Source organism: Anas platyrhynchos, chromosome 5 (genome assembly GCF_047663525.1).
Source record: "Anas platyrhynchos isolate ZD024472 breed Pekin duck chromosome 5, IASCAAS_PekinDuck_T2T, whole genome shotgun sequence".
NCBI lineage: Eukaryota > Metazoa > Chordata > Aves > Anseriformes > Anatidae > Anas > Anas platyrhynchos.
This window is the reverse complement of record NC_092591.1, coordinates 63,569,499-63,588,534: the sequence shown is the minus strand read 5'-3', so window position 1 is coordinate 63,588,534 and position 19,036 is coordinate 63,569,499. Positions and strand designations below refer to the sequence as shown.

The following is a 19,036-nucleotide window of genomic DNA, read 5'->3' as shown; positions in this document are numbered from 1 at the left end:
CAACATCACAACTGTAAACTACCTGGTGTTCTGCATATGTGCACTTCAACTTGTGCATGCTTCTGCCCCAATAACTATGAGCTTCGTGGACTTCCCAGGGAATTCCCTGCATCCTGAACACCCGATTGACAGGATATCATTCCATGTTGCACTGACAGATTCCCTGCTCACCAATATATTTACACTGCATTAGCTTTTCAAAGAGGAAGCAATAACCTTCTTCATTAAGCTTAATTCTTTACTTGTAGTTCTGTAATAGACAATGAAAGGCAGAAGACACAAAATTTTCTGCTCTAGGGCAACTTGTCATATCCTCAGGTCTGGTTGACTGACACACTGAAATAATGGCTGAAAAGAGCAAGCATATGGAAGGAGAACTAGGCCATCTATTTTTCATCTTTAGAAGACTATATCAAAGCTATTTGCAGTGAAGGACACCTATCAATGCAGTACATAGATACACTTCATAAAGGCAGCAAATAAATATTAGGTAATCAAATGTTTTCCTTTTTTTTTCTTTTAAAGGTAAAGGCAAACAACCTCTCCCCTAAAAAGAACAATACAGACAAACCAAAGTTCCTATTAAGAGAAACCACTCCAATACCAAAAAAGCACAGTAAATTCCTCCTGCAATTAGCAACATCTTAATAAAGTAAAAGAACATTCAACATACTTCCTTTACATTGAAGGCATATTCCAGCTGAAAGGCTGAACCACCAGCCCTCAAATATCTGAGGCTGTTGGACAAATGGTCTGTTTGAAGCCCAGCTCAAAAACCTCGCATCCTTGCTTATGAAAACAAGATACCCTAGTACACAAAGGCTAGAACTCAGCCGTGTGCTGTGGAGCTAAACTTGCTACTATATTTCATCCCTGATGCAGCCAAACAGGAGTTATGTAGCAGTCACTGTGACTGCATTTTGCTATGCATTGGCTGGAGAACGTGGGAGAGCCTTGCTAATGGCAGACTCAGAAGTCTTGTGTAAAGTTAGCCTTCTCCTACACAGACAGCTGTCCACCTCCTGTGGTGAGCCAAGTGGAGTCAGTCACACTGTCTTACCACCTTTGGACTCTCATCTGTGTAGTGAAATGTTTGTGTCATTATTATAGGGTTATTTTCCAATTCCAGCTTGATCAGTGCAAAACATCTCCCTGTTTGCATTCTGGTCAAGTCCAATACCTCAGATATATACATACACTTCCCTTACTTAATGGAAATCTTATCTTGGGATTTATTATATTGATAAGCTCTCTGGATAACTCCCACTAAACCAGGAAAAGAAAAGGGCAGGGAATAGAACAATAAACTCCAATTGTCATGTCAGTAAATAATGCTGACGAGCTTTCTCCTGTTCCTTTCTAAATACAGTGATACGTGCCATTGATAGACCTTGCTACTATATTCATGATTGCTTTAATTTTGTTATTTTCCATCAGTTACATTAGCAAACAGATTGTACCAGTATTTCCATACTAGTGTCTGATAGATGTAATCAACAACTTGAGTAACAACTCTGTCAGGAGGTGAATCTTATTTCTTGCAAACGGGCAGTTTGTATTGTTAAGCACTGACTAAAAGAGAGACATCCTGAAAATATAGGCCCTAGTAGCGCCTGTTTCCTATTATAAATTTCACTGTTGATGCTGTTATTATTAAAGAAGCACTTCTGGTGAGTTATGGATCCAAACATCACTTAGACTAGCACGATAAAACGATTACTTGTGGGCTTACAGTAACTGTCTACAATGCAGTTTACTTGCCACAGAGAGTGCTTTATAAAAATATCCATAAGGGTTTAAGCAAGATTAACTCTGTGCTGCAAGATTTTTTTAAGCAGTATCTAGTAGTAGGACAAGTCTGACAGAGAAGAGCAAGCTTGTTCCTTCTCTCTTGAATTTGAGTGTTGACTGATGCATATTTTGTGCTTCTGAACAACATTAATTCATTTGTAGACTGGCTTATTTACTAGTAGATAATTAGAAAATAATTACATGCTCAGAGACATTGAACAGTTGCTTTTAAAAGTTGAACTGAGCAAGTAAAGCTTCTCTCTACTCAGACTGATTGCCAACGAATTTATCTGATCCACACCTGTCCATTGCATCTCTCAGTCACCATATGTTTTATTATTAACACCTCTATCAGCTAGGCAAGTGTTTTATCTGAATGTAGCACGGAGTAATTATCTTGGCTAGGGTTATGCAAGATAACTGCCAACAAGTTCAGATTTGAATCTTGGCCACTTGAGTGAATTAGCTAACAGATCCTCCCATCCACACTCATAACAGATAAAAATGTGAAATTCATTAGAACTTATCTAACAGTCCATCTGCTTCTGGCCATGTGAGAGCCAGAGATACATTCATCAAACACTTTTGCTTAGCAGATTTTGTGCTTGACAGTTTATTACCACAACAGTAGCAAACATTCAGCAGCCAGCACATTGGACACTATAGAGAAAAGCCTAACTGACTTTTTGATGTACTAGCAAACCAAAACATAACAAGAAGGATCAGATTGTTGATCTAAATTTCAAAGTTATAAAGTAAGGACTACCTCTTTCAATTGTGTACGGAAACAATGCAAAATGGACCTGAAACGGTTAAAAACACCAGCAATGATTACTGCTTTGTGAAGAAATCTCACTTATGAAACTGAAGCATTTTCTCTCCAGTAACATCCTTTAAAATTGAAGAAAGGGAAGCGAACTAAGCAACATAACACTGTTGATTCCATGCTTTTAAAAGAATGCAGCTCCCTTGAGTATGTGGTAGGAAATGAAACAAGCTCCTATGATTCCCCTAACCTGTCTCCTAATTAAATCCCAGTGCATATCAGATGCAGCTAAGAATATAACTCTAATTAAGTATGGTGGGTTTTTTTTTTTTGTAATATTGTGCAGGCTTTAATTTTTTAAAACCAGATACCGATGGCAGTATGAAACATGAGTTCAGTTTCCATAGAACTTTTGACATGCATTTAAACATATGCAATTTCAATTTGAAGTGAATTTTTTTACCCGGAATATATACAGCTGTTCATACTGCAGTTTATTATGACTTATCTACACAAAAGCAGGAAAATGCAGTTGAGCTATCTTTTAAGCGAATTAACTAAACTCAATTAAGCCTCCACATGGATGCTTTTATTCATAATCCAAGTGAGCTTAATTTGATTGACTGTTTCACTCCTTTAAAGCAATCTACATACAGTTAAACCCCTTTGATTCTGAAAAAGTAAATAGAGGAGTTTAGCATAATCCCCTTAACACACTTGCATTCAGGTTAATGTTCCTGCGTGTTAACATGTAGAAAAAAATAATATTCTGAAAATAACATAATTCAGTTGAATAGTATTCACACACAACTTCATGCATATCATCTACACCTCACACCAAAAAAAAGCAAAATTGTTGGAACTCCTGCTGAAAATAATGTCATGCCTTTAATCCTTCCCACACTTACCTTTCTCACATTATAGAAGTCTCGATGGGGATTGCTCTTTAGTTCTTTAAATTCAGACATTTCATTTAACATCTCATGCAAGCTAAATTTGGATTCTAAAAAGTTAAGCCGACGATGACAGTATGTCTTTCTGAAAAAGAAAACACACACAAAAAATTACCTGTAACTTAGAACTGTTTGTATTGCAAGTTCAGAAAGACCTTCAAAGGTTTCACAGTAAAAACAGATATTTTTTAAAATGAAATAAAGGGCAAATCCGTACTTTGTTTCCTAGAGGTTAACACATACATTAGTCAATATCCAGTATTATTTCAGACCAAAGTTACTTGTGAAACCTCTAACGAAACAGAACTATACATAACCATACTGTTAGGTGCTTCACATTGTCCAAATATTTTATTGCTCTATCCGTGCCTAAACCAAGTTCTTTTAGTAATGATATGATCAGAGAAAACAAAAACTTAAAATGAAATGTGATATCAATTGCTACTATTCTGGAATTGAAAAATCCCATAGAGCAGATCACCTTATATATAACAGAAACAACCTATAATCAAAACTTTACTATGAAAATAAAGACTTTTTCCCCCTGTGCTTTCCCCCTTACTTGCTTTTCAATGTGAGCCAACATAAGGTCCAATATAATTTCATTTTTTTTTGCCTTAGAAACACATCTATTGTGTACATATATTAGTTTCTTTTTTTTTCCCAAAATACTTTTGTGCGCTCTTCTTAGAAAAGTCATGCTTTGTTGTTCCTGCTTGCCTACTCCTCCAGCTTCACTTTCATCTTCTGTTATGGTTTTCATTCTCTTTTTAATAAATCATATGTTTGTTCTCTTCACTGTCTGTCAATTCTTATCAAATCTACAATATTTTTATGGCACTATTAATGTAATACTCAGCCTTCTTTTTTTTCCTACTTCTTTATTGACAATTATCTCCAAGGAACACAAATCCCATAACAAATTTGAAAGTCTGATTCAAATACAGTCTCATTGTATCAGATACCGCTCAAGACCAGTTTGCCTGCTGCAGGCTATCTTTGTTGGGTTATACTGTAATTCAAAAGAATGGAAGTCTGAAGAGTAGGGGTGAGATTTCACCAGTTCAAGAAGAGCAAAGGTTAAAGAACAATGGGTTCTCGATCTCCAAGAAGGCCCATGCATGACACACAAAAATGACAGATAGGAAAGCACTTGTTGCAAACAAGGAAACAATAGAGTATGAAAATCTTATGCAACAGGTTTACTGAAAAAAAATTTTCCTCTTGGTTTGTGTATAGTTATCAGGGAGAGTGAGTCAGCTTGCAAATGCTTAATCTGAAGAAGCAAAAGGAGCAAAGGATTGCTGCTGCATTCACAAAGCTGCTGAGTTTTCTAACATGCCCTACCAAGGCCCCTCCTTCTTCTGGCTTCCTTTATGTAGACTGTTAACAAATGCTGTAAAAAGAAGGGTCTTCAGTATGTTAGTTTGGTTTCAAGTTTGTCCTCATTTTCCTTTAATCTTCCCAATATCTGTCTCTCTTGGAATATAACACACTGAATAAAACTGGAAATGCATTTACCTAGAGCATACTGTAAAGCAGCACACTCAAGCTAACTTTGATCTGGAGCAGGAACACTGACAATAATGGCAGGAGCACAGGCTTTTGCTCTTGAATAAGTGGTTAGGGAATGGGACAGATCTGTTCAGGCCAGCTACTTTGCCAGCAAAAGGCAGGCAGATTAAACTGCAGGTGTCATACACAAACTCTAGTAGGAAAACATACAACAGGTGTGACTAACTCAACACATTGTCACCACAACTTGATCTCAAAGTCAGGAGGACTAGGAGTGCAGTGCTGGCAGGCAGGGCAAATAGTTTGGAAGAACAGTCCAGGTTCCTGCTTTGTTCCATCCTGGGATGGATTCTTTTCCTTTCCTGGTGTTGAAGCTATAGGACACTGATGTTTCCAGTATTCACCTGGGAAATAAACTTTAAAAACTAGATACACACATTTTCCCTATTCACAGGGCAGGGACTTTGCAGTGTACCAGTGACAACGCTGGAGTTGTTATATTTCTGTTTTTTGGAGATTCCCTGGAAGCTTGATGGTTTTGGGAAGTGCGACCTATTTTGATTATGCACACGCAGATCAGTTTCGCAACACATGAACAGTTAATTCACATCTGGAACAAACCTGACTGAGTATTTATATTGCTGAGCTGTTATGTGTATTGTACATACACACAGTTTCTTTCCATGCAGCAAGAGCAGAGCAGACATTAAGGAATTCCAGACAACTGTTCAAAACCTCAAATTCAGCACAGGCCAAAATAAAAAAGGTGAGGTTCAAGTTTCAAGTTTCAGTTCCCATGCCTCAAGAAGTTTAGGTCAGATTTGACCTGAATGGGAATGTTTGACTGATGTCTTACTTTTCTGTTAACTGCTGCTCATTCTGCCATGGCTGATGCAAAGAAATAAAAAGAACATACAGCTGGATTTCATTTATTAAGTCTTTTTGTGATGTGCTAATGCTAGAGAGGCAAAACAAGCATGACTGTAGAATGAATAATCAGAGGAATTAAATGTCACAGAAGTGAGAAATATTAAGGTAACTAGCAGCCTGAAGGGGCAGGGAAGAAAGAAAAGGAAAAACATACGTTGGACCATCTGCAATTAGAGCAAGAACATGGCTCAAGTCAAGAGTGTAGGTCTCCAGGTCAGGATATGGCAAACTCCGAGGCTCATTGAGTTCCATCATTTCTTTGTTATCATAAACAAAGGGAATGCCACCTTTTATCTTGATAACATAATCCAAATTGTCTGGAGCATCATCAAGATTGTAAGGATCTTCATTTTCATCTGGGGGTGAATGGAAGTCTGGAAATAAATTTACATTGTGTTTAGAAGTAGCTTATACAAAAGGCCAAATAGTAGAAAGATGACTTTCTACTTCTATAGTGTTTCACTTTTAGCAGATCTCAATACTTGCATTAAAATTATATTTTTGGTTACTACAGAAGATCTGTTGTTACAACGTAGTTCTATTCTGACAGACTCATATTTAATTGCAGTTACTCAAGTTATTCAAGTGCCTACATTTGTTCAAATATTTTACTCTAATTATTAGAGTTCTATGAACCAATGTATAAATAGATTTAATACTATTCTTTATTAATGTATGATGACAAGTTTCAAATTAAGTTTTGAGAAGTATTTAAATTGGGATGGTTGAAAGTACAGTTTATATTTTTAGAACAATCTAACAGTTGTAGACTTCATACCCACCTTCACTGCTTTCACCTTCTGACTCATTGTAGTAATTTTGGAAGTTTGTATTTAAGCTTCCAGTATGCAGCTGTTCTCACATTGAAACATTAACCAGAAAAGAACTGACTGCCTTACTTCTCCACCTCTGCCCCTCCCATAGTCTAGTGAGGTAGACTAGTGCACACACAATACAATTTTCTTCTCTTTCTCTCAACAATCCCTGACTACACTTCACTCATGGTAGAGCAGGAAATAATTTAAGACCCTAAGACCCTGTGCTTCCCACTCTGACCAAGGCAGCAGTGGTTTTTTTTGTTTGTATGTGTGTGTGTGTGTTAATAAAACTCCTTTTTTTTTTTTTAAATTGGTTTTGCATAGAACCAAGAAATGTGGAACCCAGAGGCATTACAACACAACTGTAGTTTTCTCCTTGACCTTCTGATCATGACTGAAGTACCAGAAGCAGAGTTAGGATTTTCTCAATACAGTTTTGTCATCCCTTACAAAATTAATTAAATCACAACTATATATTTATATCAACTGAACTGCATCCTTGCACTCACTCTTATCATTCAGAATCCTTTTGCCTCTTCAGTTAAACCAAGACTAAAAAGTAACTATCCACTTTTATCCACATAAAGCATCTGAACTTATGCTATAAACTGATATCGTACTATAATATTCATACCTATCCATCTCTAACTTGTGCATATTAAGACAGTGTGATATTTTATTATTAATAAAACATCAGCTTAAAACCATAACTGTAAAAAAATCATTAACATAACAATAGCTTGGAAATATCTTCTCAGCAGCTGTACTGAAATATCTATCCTGTTGTGAATATTCAGTGTACTGCTCTCTTTGCACTCTTTCGGTATAACAAATGCTTGAAAATACTTCTCTTCATTGTCTTCCCACTAGTGACCTAGATGCTAGTGGATTTAAAATAATACAAAATGTCACTTTACGGCTGAGAATACATTGCCAACAATATGGATGTGTCTACATTGGCACATCTGAACAGACCAAAGGTTGCTCCACACAGGCTAATCCAACAACTAGTAGTGCAAACAGTTTCATGTATAAGCAAAGCTTTCAAGACACAACCCACTTAGGTGACAAATACGATTTGTGACATATATAGTTGGGAATATGTTCAACCTAATAAGCCTTGTTGAGTGATTGGAGTTTATTTACCCAGGCAGACTGCCCAACAAATGTGACTATCCAGCTTCCAGACCTGACATGGCAAGCGTGCCATGCCTGTGAAATTACTGACTCAGGGCTTGCTAACTGGTATGTCTGTATCATGCTTCAATTTACAACATAGATGAGCTCATAATCCATTTTATTTTAGTATGCCAAGATCAGGAGGAATGACTTTTCACTTGAAGCTATATCCATGTATGTTTTTCGAGGAGGAACACAAGTGCACTACGTACCATTCCATTTGCTGGAAAGAAAAAAATGACTGTCTGGTACGGTTTTAGCTTTTAACAGTTTCAAACTTTTGGATCAGATATAGGCTTTATAATTTAAGTCCATCAGTGATTCTCCACCAATCACTAACAGAATAAATTATAGAGACAAAGACACTCTGAAGAGACCATAACAAAAACCCAACTCACCTTTACTAGAGTAGTATATGGTTTTAATTCTATATTTTAAAAACAACAAGGATATTCACCTGGATGAACTTCATCTTCAACCTTCCATTTTTCATGTTGCATGCTACACAAATACTGGGATGTTGTTCTTGGGAAGCGATGGTAGGCAAGACGTGAATATTTTTCTCGAATGAGAAGAGCTTTCACCAGACTCTTGGCAGCTTGCTCATAATCATCAACTGTAACCTGAAAGGAAAGACTGGATAAATACTGACAAAAATAAAACAGCAGCTTTAGTCACAAACTGAAACCATGCCCATAACAAGGAGAGTGGATTTCCAGAAATATAGATCTGTGTGACCTGAGCATAAGGATCTTACGTGAGGTCTCAGGAAGCCAGTGACAGAAGCAGAGTCCAAATGCAATGTGCAAAACATACACACACGGAATTTCTTTCTCCTACCATATATTACCTGTGTATTCAATGCCTGACTATGTTTTTATCTATTTGACCTACCAATTTATTTTTTATGGGAATAAGTATAAATAAATTGAAATGACATGAATTCAAGTGTTTTACAAATCAGTCTGTTCATAGAACCTTTTACAGTTTGTTGCAGAGAGCCATGATGCAGTATCATTTCACACTTGAAATATATTAGCTGCTTGTGGTTTGGAATTTTTTCCTGTAGATACAGGAAGGGAGAAAAATAATGTCTTACCCCTGCACAGTAGTCCCCACTAATTGAAACTCTCTGAAACTCTGGTACATCGTATGGCACCTGGACTGGCAGAAAACCACTTTGAAGAACTGGTGTTGTAGGAGACAGAACAGGATTGGCAGATGGTGCTTTCCATTCCTGAGATGGAATTTGTAATGATAAAGACTGAGATCGAATCATCTTGAAACTTTTCTTCCTAGGAATTCATGGTATAAAGCATTAAATGAGCCTCAGTATAAAACATGAAGTACACTGGAAAACAGATTACAGCAAAGAAATCACCCTCTAAAAAATTTTACAAGATGAAATATCTAATACCATGAGCAAAATGTTGGTCACAAAATATTTGTGCTTTTAGCTTTTATTCCAATGATATTTCACATGGTATATGCTACATACAATTGTACTTACCCTCCACACAAATACAATATGCAATGATTTATTTACAATCACTCTTAGATACCACTAAGATTATTTTGTATCACTTCTTAAAAATTCAGTATCAGCGAGTCTCTGGGTAGAAAGAAAACATGATCACTGGTATTAATTTAGGAGAATCTGATTCTTAGAGCCAGTAAGATTAGAATTCAAAGTATCAGAGGAAAGTACATGAATGTCATAGAAGGTAAGTTGATGTAAGTTATCATGCTATTATACAAACTTTTCATTCTTCCCCAAACATGCAGGCTTTAAAAACTCATCTACTTCTCCAACAACACTGTGCACCAAAATTTCATATATAGTCATTCAATTAAACTTGTAAGAACAAGGATGAGCAAATATAGTTATTCCTTAGGTGGTGTTTGATGAGACTTGAGCAAAAGGCTAACATTGGTTATCTGAGTAATAATATAGTATGGCTGTGATATGCAAATTTATTTCTCCCCTCTGGACAGTAAATGTCTATCCCCCATGGACTTAAAAACTTGGACCCTTTCTCAGCAAAACTGTGATGGATGCGTACCTTAGGAAAAAAACAGCTGAAAAAGCATGCTGTAATTTTCAGTGAAATAATCGTAATATCTTGAGTGAAGTTTTGTAATATCTCTAAAGATTTCATTATTTTTCTTATTCAGTTTAAATGTCTTTTGAATATTCATCTAATAAGCAACCTTTGATGTCACTTTGTTATGTGCTGTTGAAATACTCTTGGTTTATTTTATAAAATAGATAACACTTTAATATGTTAGTAAGAACCACTAACAAAGGAAAAGGAATACTGGAATTCTCTCTGGAAGTTGTGTATTACCTCTGTGGCATTCAACATGCAGTGGTGGTGTGAATAATATGAATAATACCCTATGACCAAATTCTATCCTCACAACTAATTGGAGCCACCTTTGAAATCAGTATGAAATTCTTGACAGGCAATGTTGGATCAACTGCAACTGAAAGCAACAGGACTTTTACTCATATAACTGTTCTCTAAGTACATTTCAATTTAGGATAAGGGCAAATACATGTAAGCAACATATATGTAATATCCAACTTCCCACTGTTAAACTAGTGCAAAACTTTAGGCACACAAACACACAGTTTGATAGAAGATTTTTATGAGGCAGTTTCCCACCTTAAAAATGAAACTTGTTGTTTCAGAAGGAAAGATACCAGGTAGTTGTATGAATGATAACATCTAGTTTTCCCTTCTGCACTTTTGTTTAAGAACATGCCAACTGGAAAACCCACTTGCACAAAGCAAAAACAAAAGTCTAAGCCTGCATCATCAGTGTGTCATACCTTAATTTAATTAAACCAAATCTTCTCCCTTCTGTTCCAGAAACACGATGCCATGTGCTGCCCAACTGATGGTCTGGAGCTAATAGGGTACATGTGTTTACCTATCGGTTTCAAATGCTTTCTTGTTTGCCTGTTTTTTGATGAGTCTGTACACATCCAAGAAAGACTCTGGCATTAGACAGCTGCTGAGCTCATGTGACTCTAGCAAACAGTCTAGGCTGTCCACTAAGGTTAAGATACTGGGACAGCCTGACATCAGTGTAAGGCTATCTCCCTCACACAAGAAAACTGTAAACCAAATCGAGTTTGGCTTGATTAGATTCATGGGTAAACTGAAGGTGGACTGACTGTACACTGACCTAGGAAAATTAAATTCAAAATGTGCACTTTTGCAGCTGACAGCAGTTCAATTTTATCTCCATGAGTTAAGGAAACCTACAAATAACCTCATTATGCCCATCCCACTCTCTGTTTCTCCCTTGATGTTAAATGTCAAGACTTTGCTTTCATCTATTTTTACAGAGACTAGAAGAAATATCTTACCACTAGTCATTTTCTGAAAGTTAAAACTTTCCATTTCTCTGAATGAAACTATTCTATTCAAGAAAAAAAGAACTGTCCTCTTTTTTTCCCCTGATTCCTTCTTACATTAAAGAATGAGTGAGTTTTTTTCACTTCTATCCAGCAATGCTGTTTGTTAAAATTGCATAAGCAATATCTATGCAATTGCTGGAAGCACAGCTGCGGAGACAATCTCACCCATTCCTACCCCATCTGCATAGCACGGAAGGACAACACACAGGTGCTCTTGGTACCTGCTGTTCACCTTTCTCCTGAAGTAATAACAGGCAGAATGTTATTTGCCAAACATTTCAGTATTATCTCAAACACATTTAAAAATAATTTCCCACTAAGAAAGCAACTACCAAACAAACCTTTTGGCTGTCTCCACAGACTGTTGTTCTGCCAGTTCCTTTTGAAGTTCCCTTTCCTTGGCCTCTTTCTGCCCAATAGGGCAATCTTCAGGCACGGTGAATAGTGACAAGGCATCTTTGCTGTCTTCTTCTCGGAGGACTTTAGCAAATACTTTCTCTGCTAGGAGCCGCACGTGTTCATCCACCTCCGAGATGTTCAGCTTTGGAAACTGTCTGGGCATCTCAGCTAATAAGGAAGACAGTTAAAGGTTATAAATACAAGTAGAATTAACATATGTGAGAGATCAGGGTTTGTTCTTTCTTTTGTGGTACGCCTATTGAAATTAAGAGTTCTGAACAAAAAGCATAGAATGGTTTGAATTGATAACCTTAAAGATCATCTAATTCCACCATTCCCCCCCCCCCGCCACAGGCATGGACACCTCCCACGAGACCACATTGCCCAAAACCCCATCCAGCCCGGCCTTGAACACTTCCAGGGATGGGACATCCACAGCTTCTCTCGAAACCTGTTCCAGGGCTTGAACACTTCCAGGGATGGGGCATCCACAGCTTCTCTCGAAACCTGTTCCAGGGCCTCACCACCCTCTGAACAAATAATTTCTTCCTTATATATAATCTAAATCTGCCCTCTTTTAGTTTAAACCCATTACCCTTTATCCTGTCAGTACACTCCCTGACAGAGTCCCTTCCCAGCTTTCCGGCAAGCCCCCTTTAAGTACTGGAAAGCTGCTATAAAGTCTCTCCAGAGCCTTCTGTTCAGAAGTTGAATTAAGTAGAAGTCTAAACAGAGTTTAAACTACTGTGCAGTATACAAGAATATAAGACTCCACAAGCATCTTTAGTTGTTGGGGCCATGCTAACTTGCGAATTCAGAACTTCGTGTACTCATTGAGGTGTGTTTTGTTTGTTTGTTTTTTTTTCCCTAATAGGAACACAATTTATAATGTGCCAGTTCAGCTTGAAGTATAAAGACTACTAAAGGAAAGTTAGGAGTATACCTAAAGGCATACCATACGAGATTTTCACTGCTCCCTAGTTCTTGGCTGACTTGGAGACGTACTAAGTGTTAAAACATAAGCAGAAGATGGCCTTCCAGATTGCTTTTGAGACCATAACAAAAGGCAAGGGTATAACGTGTAATGGGAGTGTTCTTTCCTTGTCACATGGTGCTACCTTGCATCATGAAAATTCCTAAGATAGGTACGTGCAGATTTGCCAGAAGACGCAACTTAATGGCATATCTGATAGACCATTGTTTGCAACGTGTGTGTTTAGCTGTATGTATGTACTTGCACCGAACAAGGAAATCACATCCACTCAGTTGCCTGCCTCCTTCTCTGCTGTGACTTGAAAGCAATTTTAGAGCCAAAAGTAAGTTAGAAAAGAATGTTGCACATTTCTACCTATTTCTTTTTTCTACCTATTTCATTTTCCTATTTCTACCCCATTCTTTCCACAAATACGTAGGTTGTGCAGCGGCTATGGAATAAAATGGCTGTATAACCAAAGTAAAAATGTAGTTAGTTAACTCGGTGGATATTTTTTGTAGGTCATATCCTGCTTTTGAGTTGCATGTGGGAAGCAGACAAGATATAGACTTTAATTTCTTCTTGGCATTTAAATATGTTTTTTCTAAAGATATGCTTAATATTTTCAATTTCTATTTAAGTAGCCTTTCATAACAAAAAAATTTCCATTTTGTGACAGCAGCAGTACTGAAAATACCATCTTTAGTGTTTTTTTTGTTGTTTTTTTTTTTGTTGTTTTGTAGTTTCATTGCTTTATTTATATTTCATTTTTACGCAAAAAGTGGATTTTGACATATCTAGTAGCATTCTGGAGCAGAAAAAAATACAGTTCTTGCAAGCACTGTCCAGCGCTATTTATTATGTGCTTAAAGCACTTTTCAATGCATTCACAATTACGGACTTTACAACAAAGATCTAATTCTTATCATGTAAGTTAAAAATAGCAATGAACATCACAACAAATGGATCCAAGCGCTGCCAATATGTTCAGCTTGTGTCCAAACCAACATTTCAAAGCCTTTCTTGGTTACAAAAATACAAATATATTTTATAAGATGGTTTTCATTTAAATAATGTGAGGTATGCTGAAATCTGCATGAGGCATGACAGTTTTTAACCACTCAAGGCATAACTTATCAGCACTCCTATTAGAGTATTTCTGAAGGCATCCTTCAAATTTCATATGTTGATATGTGATCCCTTTTGATATGTGATCCTGTTGTTTTCAGTCTAAAGGATTCTAATTAACATCCACCTGTTTTCACAGTTGCTTTGAGAACACTTTTCCTTTTATTCTAAAAGCAAATAGAGTATTAAAAGGTGACGAGAGAAATGCTGGACTATAGCACGGCAATTTAGTGATCGCCTACATTTCGTTGTGTTCTTATTTTTGTAATGAATTCAGAGGACAGTGAAAAAACGTTACTGACTTTAAAGAACTTTTGATCTGACCCAATGCAGTTTTTCCACTTGCAGAGTATTTGTTTTGCAACTAGTACTGAGCCTTCATGAAAAAAAAAAAAAGTCTAATTACATAAGAAACAAAAATACATACATGCCTAACTGAATGATTCAATGACAATGCACTAGGATGCCTTAGAAGCATCCAAACTTAGATTCAGTTTCTCACTTTCAAACCTCAATGAAGTCATGGGAGTCTTTCCACTGATCTCAACAAGTGCAGTTGTCCACAGTAGTAACTGACACACAGCTGCCGGCAACAAGGACCTTTTGGGCCACTACAGCCATGGCAAAAACATTTCTAGTTTGTAATTCAACTACAGTAAGAGTGTTAGAGATCTGAGTCAAGTGTGGAATATTTCTTCTGCTGCTGAATCAGCAAAGAAGATACCTTCAGTACTGACTGACTAGAACAGGAAAAATTGCGTGTTTGAGTGGTTATCACTGGCTGACTACTTTCTGAGTATAAATGAACATTTTCTTAAAAAATCATGATCAGAAACAAAAATGCAACGGGAAATAAATTGCATGAGAAATCATAATTTAAGTTACTAGAGTAACGTAGGTTCACATCTGAAAGCATAGCTACAAGTACAATCAACCCACTGTGGAGAGCAGCACTTTTTGTTTGTTGTCTTTGGGTTTTCTCCTTTCTTTCTTATAAAATCAGATCTTGTTTGCTCAAGCAAATGAAAGGTTTGCCCACATCACTGCTAGCTTATGTCACCGAAAGGAGTTTAACAAACCTAAAATAGCTGAGAGACACCCCATGCAAACCACGCCACCCCAAAGCGGAGCAGGGATGAGGATCTCATACCCTGCATCCTTCCATAGGAGCGCTTGCTGTCCTCTACCCAAGGTGAGCGACCTGGAGAGCAACAGCTCCGCACCCCGATGGGATGGGATGGGATGGGATGGGATGGGATGGGATGGGGACACAGCCGCCATCCAAACGCTCTCCTTTCCTCAGCCTCCACCGGCAGCTCGGGTTCAGCACCTTTGTGGCAGAGAAAGCTACTTCCCTTGAGGCGTGCGGCATGAAACCGATGCGGCGGCCGTGTAAAGAGCCATTACAGCCGCCGCCGGGGCTGCCAGCCCGCCCCTCACCTCACCGCCCCTCACCTCACCTCACCTCACCTCACCGCCCCTCACCGCACCTCACCGCGCAGGCGGGGCCCAGCCGGGCCCTGCCCGGGGCCGCTCCCGCCGCAGCAGCCCCAGGCCCGCTGCCGCCGCCGCCGCCGCCCCCCGGCCGGGACTCACCGCCTGCCCCGGGGAGAGCCATGCTGCGCCGGGGCGGCTCCGCCACCAGCCGGCGGCGAGGAGGGGACGGCGAAGGGAGGAGCGGCTCCCGCCAGCCGCCGCCGCTTCCCTCTGCCGCATTCGCCCGCCCGCTACCGCAGCGCCGCCACGGGGCCCCGGGGGGCGCCGCCCGCCCCCACCGCCCTGCCCTGCCCTGCCCTGCCCTGCCCGGCCCCACCCCGGGCGGCCCCTCAGCACGGAGCCGTTAACGGCCGCGCAGGGTGGGGCGGGGGCGCCGTGTCCGTGTCCGTGTCCGTGTCCCTACCTCTGTGAGGAGCCGCCCGCTCGGCGGCTTCGGGCTGCACCTGCGGCTCCCGGGAGGGGCCGGCTGGGGTCTGCCCGCGGGCTGCTGCCTCAGGGGGAGCCGCTGCCCCGCGTCGCGGCTGGGCGCTTCCCCACGGAGGCTCCGGGACGGCTGCGGCGCCGTCACATGGCTCGGGGCGGGCCGCCTCAGCTCAGCCCGGCCCGCCTCGCCTCGCCTCGCCTCGCCTCGCCTCCGGGCGCCCCGTGAGGGCCGCGGTCCCGAGCGCTTCCCTCAAGCCGCTGCCTCCCAGAGCGCTCGGGCGCGGAAAGCTCCGCTTCGGCAGCAGGACGCCGCGAGGCCGGGGCGAAGATGCTGCTGGAGGATAAGTGGCTGCCAGGGCATCCCTATCAGGGGTAGCTGCGGCGATGCTCGTTCCTCCGTGGAGGCACGGTTCAGGTGCCAGTGTAGCATGAAAATCAACTTGAAAATAAATGTACTGAGTACGGAGCCCAAGGCACATAACTGAAGGTCAAAGCAAGCATGACTCAGCAGGAGTGAAGACCGTAGCATGTTAAATAATTTGACCCCAATGTGAGAGATTCTAGGCCCTGGAGCTGAACATTTTACAAACATTTAAGATAAGTTTAGGTTACAACATATGGGGTCGAATCCGAAGGCATTTAAAGACAAAAGTATCTTTCCGGTGCAGAGAAGCACTGGGAATGAAGCAATTGGAGAAAAGGCCCTTAGAGTAAGATGACAAACGGGGTAAAGGTAACCCACAACGCATGTCAGTCATCAGGTAGCTCTGTGTTCTGCCAACTTGGTCAAGGAAGAAATGTTCCATTGATAAACTTCAGGGTCTTCAGAGATTCTTTTGCCTCACACAGCTGGTGTAAAAAAAAAAAAAAAGGGAAATAAAATGAAATTAGGGACTCTACAAAGTACGAGTTGCAAAGAAGACCAGCTGTTTTGAGTTTTATGCTAGTATCAACCTAGTATCAATGCAATCATATTCATCTATTGTGGGACTTGTGCAAAAAAAAATAAATAAAGTTTTAAAAAAATAGCCAAGAGTTATGTCTTCAGGTATTGTATGAGTCATGGAACTGTTGATGCCAGACATTTGAAAACAAGGCAGACATTGATTTTAAAATAATGATGGTGAAAAAAAATAGACACAGTTTCTTCTCTTAGCTTGAAAAAAGGCTTATGCTGTGTGTGAATGTTTCTCCCACAGTAACTTTGAATGTCTTCATGAGCTGCTGCCAGGCTACACCCAGACCAGCCATCTGCTGCCCAGGAAACTACATACCGTAAATGTCTGTAATTCTGACTCACAGTTGTCCTGCCCACATGATACATGAGTAAAGGACACCTGTTGTTGTTGGCCATTCAGTACGCCCATTGACTGCTGGTGCATTTGTCCCGATTCCTTTCTCCTGTTTCCCTAGTCCTTCTCCCAGCAACCTGCCTGAACTTGCCCAAACTTAGCTGCTTCCCATCCCAGAGTTTTCCTGGCAGTATGGGCTCCTTAGCGAGTCTCTAATCATAATTGTGCCCTCCCTGCCTGCTGGGCTTAGATATCCCATTGCTTCTTGGATTCCTTTTCTCAGCTTGGCAAATGTGTCTTGCCTCCACGCTTGATTTCATCTCTGTTCTAAGCTACGCAAGACCTTGTGATAGTTCCCTCATGTGCTGTTGCTGGCTTTCTACCAACCACAATGAAAGAACATCAGTCTCAAAGATAACTGAGTTTCTACTTTTTTTTTTTTTCATGGAAACAGGCTGCTCTGCACACCCCAAGTTAAGAGAACATGGTAGTGTGAGTTCACATTTTATGAAGACCAGAGAATTCACATAGAAGGGAAAACTTTAAAATGCCTTAGCAAAGAAAAAGCTTCTGTAAGCATTGAGGTACAAATCCATAAGGACCAAGGACACTTGTTCTAGAAGACCATTGACCTATTTCAATTAGGTGTTTTTTTGTTTGTTTGTTTTTTAAGCAAAAGTTAGCATGGGTTGTAAGCGTAGAGACATGATAATAAATTGACAATAAAATGCTTCAAAACCTCTGAATTTTTGCAGAAGCAATTACTATGGCTAGTTATTTTATAAACTGTGTTCAGAACATACATTTGCTTGTGGTTCCAGCTACTTTCATGTCCTGTCTCTGCTCTTAAAATGAACAATTCACATGTACCTTTGGAAAATGGAATTTACACTCAGCTGGCAACTGTGAAATAGCATATTTTCAAAGATAGGTGCTGTGTACACTTCCATGAGCACCTGCTATGTATAAAGGCATTACACTTTGTATCTAGACTCAGAACACCCCAGTGATGTCAGTTAACACCTTGTTAAACACTTACCATCTAACCTATAGAGGAGTCATCTACCTGTCCAATTTATGCTTGTATATAGCATGTTAAAAGTAGTGCAAGTCTCCAGTTATTTGAAATGTTCTGATTCCTAATAAAAAATGTCAATACTTTTCTGAAACCACCGGGGTTTTGGTTCACTTCTTTCAGGTAGCTGCAGTTCTTCCAGGTAAGTTTTGCACTGTGTAAAAATAAATTTCTTTTTATGTTTTTAATCTTTCTACAGAAGATGAAGTTACCTCCTGCCTTTTACCAAACAACTAAAATTGAGTATGTTTCTTTATATTATTCTTTAAATTTTGCATTTCTACTACGTCATCATTCTGCTTTAAGCCCTACTTCAGAGACAATTCTTTTGGTAACAGTAGTAAAGTCATGGTCCTTCCAATGTAGGTGATATTTGGACTGCTCTTTCACAGTCAGTCTGACATTGTAACAAAAAGAAATTCAGCAGAAGTTTTAAAGATTTGCTTGCATGTCAACATCTACTGAGGAATGAACGAGAAGAAAGCACTGATTAATTTTTAGAGTTAGGCAAATGTCTGTGAGATGATTGAAGCTGGCATTCATATTCATCTAAATTAGGAAATGGTCTCTCATTCTCACTTGAAATTGTTTCAGTTGTTGTAAACATACTGCTTTCATGTGAACACTGCCTTAAAAGCTAATGAATTTGAATTCTTTTTTTTTTTTTTTTTTTAAAGTAGATTCATATTATTGACTGTGGTGTTCATAACAGCAAAACAACTAATGGATCAAATGAAATATTTTATTCTATAATGGGCTTGAATCGTGAATTAGTGGCATCCAAGCAATGCTACACCTATTACTCATTCTTCTGATCTTTAATCAGTTCAGTTAAGGATATGCTTGGCAAACATGCATTTACCTGCT

The 19,036-nt window shown here is 39.4% G+C and overlaps 1 protein-coding gene across 5 annotated transcripts in view; it reads right to left on the bottom strand.

Moving 5' to 3' along the window:
- Positions 1-16,165, bottom strand: part of AMPD3 (adenosine monophosphate deaminase 3) — a 34,493-nt gene extending 18,328 nt beyond the window's left edge. The window contains exons 1-6 of one of the 5 annotated variants that reach the window (XM_027461626.3): positions 15,783-16,165; positions 11,724-11,949; positions 9,052-9,247; positions 8,410-8,575; positions 6,110-6,329; positions 3,466-3,595 (exon numbers count right to left, since the gene is read on the bottom strand). In XM_027461626.3, the coding sequence (XP_027317427.2) occupies positions 3,466-3,595; positions 6,110-6,329; positions 8,410-8,575; positions 9,052-9,247; positions 11,724-11,944 (933 nt within the window). In that variant the 5' untranslated portion in view covers positions 11,945-11,949; positions 15,783-16,165. Of the gene's footprint in view, positions 1-3,465; positions 3,596-6,109; positions 6,330-8,409; positions 8,576-9,051; positions 9,248-11,723; positions 11,950-15,352; positions 15,372-15,478; positions 15,675-15,782 lie in introns of those variants that run through there. The other 4 variants (XM_027461627.3, XM_027461625.3, XM_072039398.1 and 1 more) reach the window with 4 other exon arrangements.
- Positions 16,166-19,036: the final 2,871 nt, after the last annotated feature.